Source organism: Lotus japonicus, chromosome 2, assembly GCF_012489685.1.
Source record: "Lotus japonicus ecotype B-129 chromosome 2, LjGifu_v1.2".
Taxonomy (NCBI): Eukaryota; Viridiplantae; Streptophyta; class Magnoliopsida; order Fabales; family Fabaceae; genus Lotus; species Lotus japonicus.
The window spans coordinates 44,373,815-44,383,901 of record NC_080042.1 but is presented as its reverse complement, the minus strand read 5'-3'; the positions used below and the strand labels follow the sequence as shown (position 1 = coordinate 44,383,901).

Here is a 10,087-nt window from a genome sequence, read left to right as displayed (position 1 = left end):
TAAAAGGATTCAATTCTTTCATAATCTATTGCACTTGAGATGTTTACATTTTGTTTGATCATTTATTCACTTGTCTCACATATGCATAATACACACACATGATTTTCTCTTGTTAGAGCATGAAAGTGTTCATAGTTTGACCAACGTTTATTTAATTCATAAGGTATATATTAAACATTTTAATCTCATCTAGATTGTAAGATAAATTTGAGCACCATGTATCACATTTTAATCATTATAACAAATTAAAATTTTATAAAATATATATGTGGGACGGGCCAGGTGACCCGAGCATCAACCCGAACCCGACCCTACCCGAAGTCGGGTAACTCGAAGATCAACCCGAACCCGATCTCTTTTAATGATCGGGCCGGGTTCAACCCGGCCTTAAAGACATGGGCCGGGACGGGTGGGCGGGTAGGGCCGGGTCTTGTACACCCCTACTTCCATGAACTCTAGTAGTATTGAGCCTATCCCTAACAATTGGGTTCCTATCATCACTCCCCCCCCCCTCAAAACATCCTTGTCCTCAAGGATGGATGTGGAAAATCCTTCTTAAATGTATGTTGCTTCCCCCCAAGTTATCTATAATAGCCTCCCTTTGATCCACTTCCTTGCAGAATCTGAATAAGGACTATAGAATCCACCACCTGGATCCCATTGTTGAAAAGATGTGGACCAAGTTGTTCCTGAAAAGTAAGAACAACCTCCAGGATTCCAATGTGAAGAGCTCAAGGCAAATGAGAAAGCACAACTTCCCTTAAAGCCAACATCAGCTTTTAAATTCTGATTGGATGTCTTATCTAATGACCCTAATTCATGAGGTTGCAACTTCAAATTCTCCCAACATATGACTATCACTTGGCAATGCTTCCAATTTTGTTCATGTCCCCACCTCAGTCTATGTAACTCAGTACCTGCAGAATGAATCTTATAGAAAACCAGCTTCATCTCTTCCATTTTGTCATACAAGCAACACGATCAGGTGGTTCTGGAGGCGGCCGCTTGGCACCCCTTCCTGTGTCAACCACCATTTTAGTATCATAGGGTGGTGTTTCCAGCAGTGCTATGGCACCCATGAACTGGTAGTTCATCACATTACCAACAATTGGGTTTAACAATTTAGACAAAAGAACCTTAACCCACATATTGGATGTCCCTGTTCTAAATTGGACTTGTAGAAATGTTTCAGACTCCTTTTTCTTTTCATTAATTTGGGCTTGTAGACATGCTTCAACTTCCTTTCCACTATTTTGGGCTTGGCCCACCTTTTCTCTTCCTCTAGTGTGTCCTAGCAATTGGGCTAAGCTCAAAAATATCATTTCAACATGAAACATGTTGCTAGTAGGGGCATGTGTCTTTTTTTCAACTTCAGAAGATATATTTTTTACTCCATGATTCTCACCCTCTAACACGTGTTTATCTTTATTGCCAGTAGCAAGTAAATATCTGTCAAACAATTTTGTGGAGGTAAGACAATCACTAACCACTTGGTCTAAGACTATTAGGCTGAGAGAGGGACCCAATCCAGGTTGCTTCAGACTTCCCCAATCACTTGTCTCTCCAGAATGCAAAACAACAACAACCTTCTCTCTGGTTTTTGCAGTTGGTGCAACGACGATGTCTATCCTTGCCGCCGTAGGCAAGGTGAACGCTGTCGGACCCGCCCCATAATCCTGGTGCCCCAAATGTTCTCCTCCCTGGGTTAGATGCACCACCGCACCATTCCTCTCATCGGAATCTGCTGAGTTCCCGTACACTTCTCTTGACATCTCATCAGCGGCAGCCACCGCTTTTATAACTGGATCTGGCGGCCTTAGTGGTGGTAGTCGCTCACTCAATTTCCCTTCTGCAAAGTTCACCACCGTCATGCTCACTTCCTCGCCGACTCCGCCCTTAGGAATGTCTTTACTTAGAATAACTTTTCTCATCCCATCCATATGCAATTCAGGCCTGGGTAGCTCTAACTGACTCTCATATGCTGAAGAAATAGTAGAAGAAAGAATGATTGATGTTCTAGGATGATGAATGGAAACTGCCCCATGTTCCCCGTATGTAGCGTTCACAACTTGAGCCAAATTGAATTCAGAATTTCCTTTATTGATAGGTTTGTTTTGTATACTTACTGTTGGGCCATGGTACCTTGTGTCAAACACTGAGCCCAAGTTATTTAAATAACACTCTATTATGCCCTGAGCACCTTGAGGTTTTTGAAGCAAATTTTGTATTACAACACAACTACTAACCTGTTAGGCCAGGCCCATTAGGTCAAAAGTGAAGCTCAAATGTTGAAATTCCAATTTTACCCTTTCCTAGGTTTTGATTCCCAAAACGCAATCCTTTTTCCCATTTGATGCTACCTCTTCCAAGGTCGCATCTGTTTGCTTCTCCTCAGCCACCGCTTGTGAAACCCAGTTCGGCGGCTTGGGTGGTGGCCGCCGATTAGCCATGGTGGTGAACCTTGCCGGAACTGAACCGCGATCTTGACATCCCGTAACCTTGGTCATATTCCCCTCCGCGTATTCCCCTGCTTCTAAAACCAGATTCGGTGGTTTAGGTGGTGGTTGTTGCTCGTTCCACTTTGCTTCCGCTTCTTTCATCGTCGTAGTTACGACGATCTCCGTCGGAATCGGCTCACTTCTCATGTTCTCTGAAATTCTGTTATCTTCGAGCCGTTCATCTCCACTGCTACGAAACTGAACCCATTCTTCACACCAATTTCTTCTCTGTTCCAGGTTGGTGGCTTTGGCTATTCAGTCTTCATCCCTCTGAGTTTCTTCCTTCCCTGTATCTTGAACTGGATCTGGCAGGAACGAATCAGAAGAGAAGATGAAAGAGCTCGACAATCTGGAAGCCACCCTGGACCAGCTGGGTCCAGAGGAGGAGGAAGAACGGAGAAGCCTGGCTTAGAAGATCTCAACCGCTTCTTTCGAGGAGTCTAACCTTCGACTGGAGAAGTTCTCCCTCGAAGATCAAAGGGAAGGCGTGGACAACCTTATAGCACCTTTGAGGGTGCGCTATAACTCGATCCGGGGAGCACCCCCTTTTTAAATCTTGTATTTTTTGTAATGTCTTATTAATAAAACATTTAGTTTGGTCTTCGTTTGTTGAGTTTTGGCTTATTGAACTTTGGTTTCGTGCAACATTGGCTTATACTCTTTTAAGTATTTTCCATTTATCGTTACACGTCGACATTGACCTCCTAATTCTTTAATCGAATAAGCGTTGTTAGAAAGTGTTTTTTCGACTTTGAAAGGGCCTTCCCAATTTGGGGCCCATTTGCCATAACTTTTGTCTTTTTTATCTAGTGGCAATATAACTTTCCAAACGTAATCACCAACTAAAAAAGATCTAGCTTTAACCTTTTTATTGTAAGCTTTTGCGATGCGATCCTTTTGTCTGGTCAGAACGTCTAAGGCCAATAATCTTTCTTCGTCGAGATCAATCAGTTCGTCAAGCATTATATTCCAGTAGTCTTCACTAGGGATCTCTTCTTGTCTTTGAATTCTACAAGACTGTAAGTAAACTTCTGCTGACAGCACTACTTCCTGACCATATGCTAGTCAAAACGGTGTTGCCCCCGTGGCTTCCCTAGGTGAATTTCGATAAGCCCACAACACTTGGCCTAAGGTTTCATGCCAACTTTTGGGTTTTCGACCCACATGCTTTTTGGTCAGATTGATCAGGGTTTTGTTGGCTACCTCCACCTGACCGTTTGCTTGGGCATAATAAGGGGTTGAGGTTAAGAGTTTTATGCCTCAAGATTCTGCGAAAGATGCCACTTTTCGTCCTACGAATATTGTACCTTGATCAGTGGTCAGTGACTTAGGCAAGCCAAAACGGTACACAATGTGATTCTGTATAAAATCGATCATTGTGTCCTGGGTGACGTTTTGTAACGGGATGGCTTCTACCCACTTAGTGAAATAGTCTATGGCCACTATTATGTACTTGCGCTGCCTCGAAGAAGATGGGTTGATCTCACCAATTAAATCCAAAGCCCACCCTCTAAACGACCATGGCTTGATTATCAAATGCAACTCGTTGGCTGGCACATGCTGGATTCCTACGTGCTTTTGACAATCTTGGCATCCTTTTGCGTATTCGATGCAGTCTTTCATGATAGTGGGCCAATACATCCCTTGTCGAAATAATAACCACTTCATTTTGATTCCTGCTTGATGAGCGCCGCATAGACCATCATGCACAGTTGAAATTGCCACGAATGCGTCATCTTTGCTTAGGGATTTCAACAAAGTACCGTCTGCATTCTTCTTGAATAACTCATTGCCTATAATGACATAGCTTAAAGCCATGTATTTGACTTTCCTGTCAGTTCTTCCTATAGGGTTTTGCAAATATTCGACGATTGGCTTCCTCCAGTCATTAGGCCCCATATTATCGATGGCCAGGATGTCGTGATCCGATGGGTTCAACTTCTCTTTAACCTTGATTAATTCTTCCAACCTATCTTTGTCCACCATATACCCTGAAGCGATTTGTGCCAATTCATTGGCCTCTTGGTTGTTTATGCTAGGTATGTGGCTGACCCCTGCTTGGTCGAATTTGGCCAACAAACTTATAGCTTTCACGTAATATTTTGCCAAATTCTCGCTAACACACTTATATTCTTTGGTAAGTTGTTTTATTATCAATTCAGAGTCACCTTTTAAGACGACGTTCTTGGCCCCTAAAGCCAACAAGATCTCGAGGCCAGAGATCAAAGCCTCATATTCGGTTTCGTTATTAGAGCAATTCTCTCGAATCCTAAACATGAACTTAGTGGGGATACCTCGCGGGGATATTATAAGCATCCCAATCCCTGATCCTTTCTTATGGCTTGAGCCATCGAAAAACAACTTCCAAGGTTGAATTCCTACGTAAGCTACGACTTCTTTAGGTAGAGTGTGTTCTACCAAGAAGTCCGCTACCACTTGTCCTTTGACTGCTTTCAAAGGTACATAAGTGAATATTCGGTTAGAGCTAAAGCTCATTTACCAATTCGACTATGCAAGATGGGTTTGGATAACATGTGCTTTATTATTTCATAATGAGAAAAAACCATCACATTGATTGGCTTTATATAATATTTCAACTTCGTACAAGAGAAATTCAAACATAAACAATGGTTCAAAGGAATTCATTTGTTGCTGCACTTACTGCAATGGTTCAAGTGTGTTTTACTATATATATTGATGTGATTCAAAGTCTCCATAAAGGTAGAAGACCCAATTTCAAATTCTCAATTTTACACTTTTTTTAGCTACAATATTTTATCTGGACTAAGCTTGTAAGACCATACATCTTCGCTTAGAGCTTACTCATTTCACTAGAGAACTGAATTGCCCATTTTTATATAAAGGAACAGTTTTGAAGAATGCCTTGAAGAGTGTCTTCAGCATTCTGTAAAAACTTAGGTTCTAAAAATTACAAACCAAAACCATTAAGAGACTTTAGAGGCGGCCGTCACCATGACTTGGGAAAATTAAAATCATATACCTAGAATTCTCTAATATTAGAACTCAATCCAAAAGCTAGCTCAAGAGTTGAGGGTTTCTCTACTCCTAATCATAAGCATTTGTTTGGCAACATCTCTAGCCAATGTGAGACTTCTAACATCTAACAAATGTGATCCTGTTTATGTTACTTTTCTGAAATACGTACCTTCAGCTTTCAATTGAGACCACACCTAACAAGCACCATTTCACCAGGGTTGTTAATGGGGGATAGCGTATCGTAGCTCTAGAAGCTATTGCTTTCGCTAAATTTTGCAAGAAATGTGACATTTTCATATATGGTCCAAGTCTAGATACTTTTGCAAGTTGAACACATACAACACGTACTAATATCAATGATAAATGACCATGCACATTTTTTTTCCATAACCCAAATATATATGATAAAAGAAGTACAAGTGGTACTTCAACCTAATAATACAAAATACAAAAATATATAGGGTCCGTTTGGTACGCTGTATAGTATAATGTCTGGTAGTATAATGTCTGATTGTATTAGGCTTGATAGGATAAGACATGATAAAATTTTAATATTACAACGTTTGATCATACACTGTATAATTTGGTGGCGTTACTGGTGGTGTGGTAGTGATGGTATTAGAAGGTGATGATGGTGGCAGTGGTGGTGGATGGTGGTGGTGGCGGTGGTGGTGGTAGTAGTGGCGGTAGTGGCGATGGTGGCAGTGATGGAGGGTAGTGGTGACAATAGTGGTGGAGGGTGGTGTTGGTGGCGGCAGTGGTGGAGGGTGGGGGCGGCGACAATGGTGGTATGAAGATATCAACGATGGTGGCAGTGATGGAGCATGGTAGTGGTAGCGGCGACAGTGGTGGGAGTGGTAGCGGCAGCGGTGTTGGCAGTAGTGGTTTGGTGATGGTGGAGGTTGGTGGCAGCGATGGTGGTAGAGCGTGGTGGTGGCGGTGTGGTAGTGGTAGTAGTGGCGATAACGATGACTAGAGCGTGGTGGTGGCGGCGGCCACGGTAGTGGTGGTGAAGGGTGTTGTGGTGACGGCAACGGTGGTGGTGGTGGACTGGTGGTGGTGGTGGTACTGGTGGAGGCGGTGGTGGTGGAGGGTGATTTTGGTGACGGTTGATTAAAATATATTCAAGTAGTTTATACATTGCACTTTTATCATGCATTATCCATCATCTATAGGGTGGATTAAATAATCTATCATTTTGATGTATAAGAGGAGATTGATGTATAAGTTTATACAATACAATGTGAGCATCAAACAATGGATAAGTCCATAATGTATTGTATAAGCTTATATTATTATGTCTAATACAGTGTACCAAACGAGCCCACAGAAAAAGATAGAAGAAGGATTAACACTTCTTCAACTTACTATGAAAACCCACCCCCCACATTTCAACACAACCTGTGCACAAAACTGAACAAGAACCCGTACAGACTTCATGAAGACAAACCCAACTACCCGACAAAAGATCACAGAAATACAGACCCTTCTAGAGCCTACAACGCTAATACCCTCCACGTGACCATGAGATATAAAAAGAGGGGAATGTTGCTGAAAAACCCACGCAGAACAGCAAGACAAATTCCACGATTACAGAGAATCCAAACAGACCAACGGTTGAGAAGACCACTCGAACAGGGAGCCGTGAAAATCCCGAGATTTAGCTTTAATCCAATGCCATGAGTGCCACTTGATCAGTTCCAGTACATTACTTATACCCACCTCCCCACCATTAAAAACCAATGAATTCCTCATTAGCCAGACCACACAAGCCAACCAAATTGTAATAGCTCCCAACCTCTGGTTTTTATTTGAGCCAAAACTGAACTGCAGAAAATGCTCATCAGGTTTGCAAGTCACTTAGGATTTCAAGTCTTACTGTAAAAATCAAATAAACAAAGCTCAACATGTGATAAGTTTTGTTGAAATATAATCATATCAAAATGCCAAAAGCCAAAAAGGATTTAAAGTCTTACCGTAAAAATCAAATAACCGAAGCTCAACATGCGGTAAGTTTTGTTGAAATCATATCAAAATGCCAAAAGTTAAAAGAGGATTTAAAGTCTTACAGTAAAAATCAAATAACAATGCTCGAACATAAGGATTTGACTTCAAGTCTTCACCCAATAAGAACGAGATATCCTTCAAGTCCTTCTAAGTACACTTCTCCAATTAAATTGGTGTCTTTTGCTAGCCTTGCAAGCTTATTCGCAACCTTGTTGCTTCTCCTCCTCACGAAAGATACTTAAACGGTTTACCCATCAGGCCATCAATTCACGCAAATCTACCAGCATGTGTAAGTCTCTAACCGTCTCCACAATTGGCTTCCATAGACTGAGCTCTCTATTTACCCACTTAGCTACACACTCGTTATCCGTACCTTCCTCAATGCCTTGGCCTCAACAAGTTCAGTCTCCTGGAAGTACAACAACACTTTCCCCTTACAATCCCGGATTGTACCACTAAGCCAACCCTTGTTGGTTCCTGGGATATGAGACCCGTGTTAAGCATAATTTTGGGCCCATATTCCAGTAGTCCTAGCTATGAGGAGAGAATGTGAGAGAATTTTTTTAGCGCCAAAATGGGTTATGTTTGCGCAGCAAGTTACTGCATTGTGTAGTGTGTATTGAGTGAAGCTTTTGCAGAGCATTCTAAAATAAAACAAAAAACCAATAAAATGTCGACACGTGGACAATATTTTCTAAACTAAGTGTTTTTGAAATGCAAAAATTGGTTTGATTCGTGAACTTCACACATTTCTCTAAAAAAAAACTTAAAGCGTAAAACTGATGTCATTTGGATATATCATTTGTTAGCTTATGATGCAACAAGACCTTAAACTTTTTCCAGTTATTTGTGAGTTGTGATATTTTGTTGTGGTAAAATATTCCTTGTTGCTTTTATGTGTGTTAGAATATAATAGAATAATAGTTTACAATATTCTTTATTTGTTTACCTATGTAATTACACATGTAATTATCTTTAGATTTTATTGTTTAGTCAACTATAAATTGTATAAATACGTTGTCAAGTATCAATAATAATCACGAAATACAATTCTTTCATGGTATCAGAGTCTGTCCTATATCCATTTGTTGTGGAGACCTCCCATATTTGGGCCACCCCGTTGATATTCATTTCACGCTCCAGATGTCCATCCCTGGGTGTGAGGGGTGTGTTGATGTCTCACATTGGCTAGAGATATGTCCACACAAGTGTTTATAAAGGGTAGAGTTGTTAAGTTCAAAACGCTGAATGCGTCGTCTATCTTATTTTGAATGATAACAATTTTTAAGAGCGAAACGTTCAAGAATGCAAATGAACTAACTAAATATATTTATATGAATTGCATTTCAGGAAATTACACATATGCGCTTCAGAATATATCATTTGAAGAAACATCACATAAAGATGACAAGAAGACAACTCATTTACAAGGAGAAAAGTCAACATGAAGAGCAAGAGACAAGTCAAAGGAGTCAACTCAGTCAAAGTGCAAGCAAGGAGAAAGCAGCAAAGGCAGACGACGCAGACAAAGGAACACATATCCACAAATCGTATGAGCATCAACAAAGAAGAGATTGGTCAAAGCTCAAAGCTACAAGGCAAGGAAGGAATGTTAAACAGCTTAGCCAGAAGAATCAGAAGAAAAGATCAAAGCTTCAACGCACATCATGAAGAAGGAGAAGAATGATCAAAGCTGCAGTAAAACAACGCTAGCAAAGGAAAGTCATATCCGCTAGATCATCTATCTGAAGAAAGCAAGTTGATGAAGGAGGAGAAGAAGGGATCAAGAGACATGAAAAGACAAATCGTCTAGATCAGCTTCAAAAGGAAAAGATCAAGCTTCAAGCACATATCTGCAAGAGCATTCAAGCTTGAGAAGCAACTATGCAAGTTCAACCAAAGCTTCAAAGCTCATCTACAAAAGAAGATCAAAGAGTTTCAAGAACAAACTATGCAAGAACAATTCAAGGCATTGGATCGTCTGAGAAGACTGCATGGAACGGCTACAGTTCAATGTTTATCTCAAGACTAATTAAAGAAAGTAGTGCCTAGAGAAAAGAACGTCATATTCAAATGGAAATATCTCTGACACTCTTGAAGAGAAAGTCAAGTGCTAGGGAATAACTTGATACTCTACAAAACACGTTGACCAAGGAAACCAGAGCAACATGTCTACATCAAACTTTCCGCTTTCTCTTTCATTAAAAGAATGAAGAAATTGAGCAAAACTTATTATCTACGCTTACTCTCATTTATTCAACTCAGGAGGAAACCAGAGCAACATGTCTACATCAAACTTTCCGCTTTCTCTTTCATTAAAAGAATGAAGAAATTGAGCAAAACTTATTATCTACGCTTACTCTCATTTATTCAACTCAGGAAATGTAGACAATCCATTTCTGAAGAAGAATGAAGAAATCGGTCAGAGCTGAAACCATCACATACTGAATGACCAACAGACGAAAGGAATGAAGCATTCGTCAAGCTGATAAATCTTCTAAAGGAAGAATGGCTGAAGGAAGAGCATCGTCTGAGGAAAATATGATAAGCAAAACTTCAGAGACAATCAACGTTCATCATCTGCA

At 40.6% G+C, this 10,087-nt stretch overlaps 1 protein-coding gene across 1 annotated transcript; it reads right to left on the bottom strand.

Annotated features, from left to right (window-relative positions):
* Window positions 1-3,758: 3,758 nt before the first annotated feature.
* LOC130736477 (uncharacterized) lies at window positions 3,759-4,994 on the bottom strand. The gene has a single exon (XM_057588308.1). The coding sequence runs from the start codon at window positions 4,992-4,994 to the stop codon at window positions 3,759-3,761; it is 1,236 nt and encodes a 411-aa protein (XP_057444291.1).
* Window positions 4,995-10,087: the final 5,093 nt, after the last annotated feature.

Excerpts from the sequence above, each read along its gene's own strand:
- LOC130736477 (XM_057588308.1), bottom strand. The coding sequence starts at position 4,994 with ATGAGCTTTAGCTCTAACCGAATATTCACTTATGTACCTTTGAAAGCA.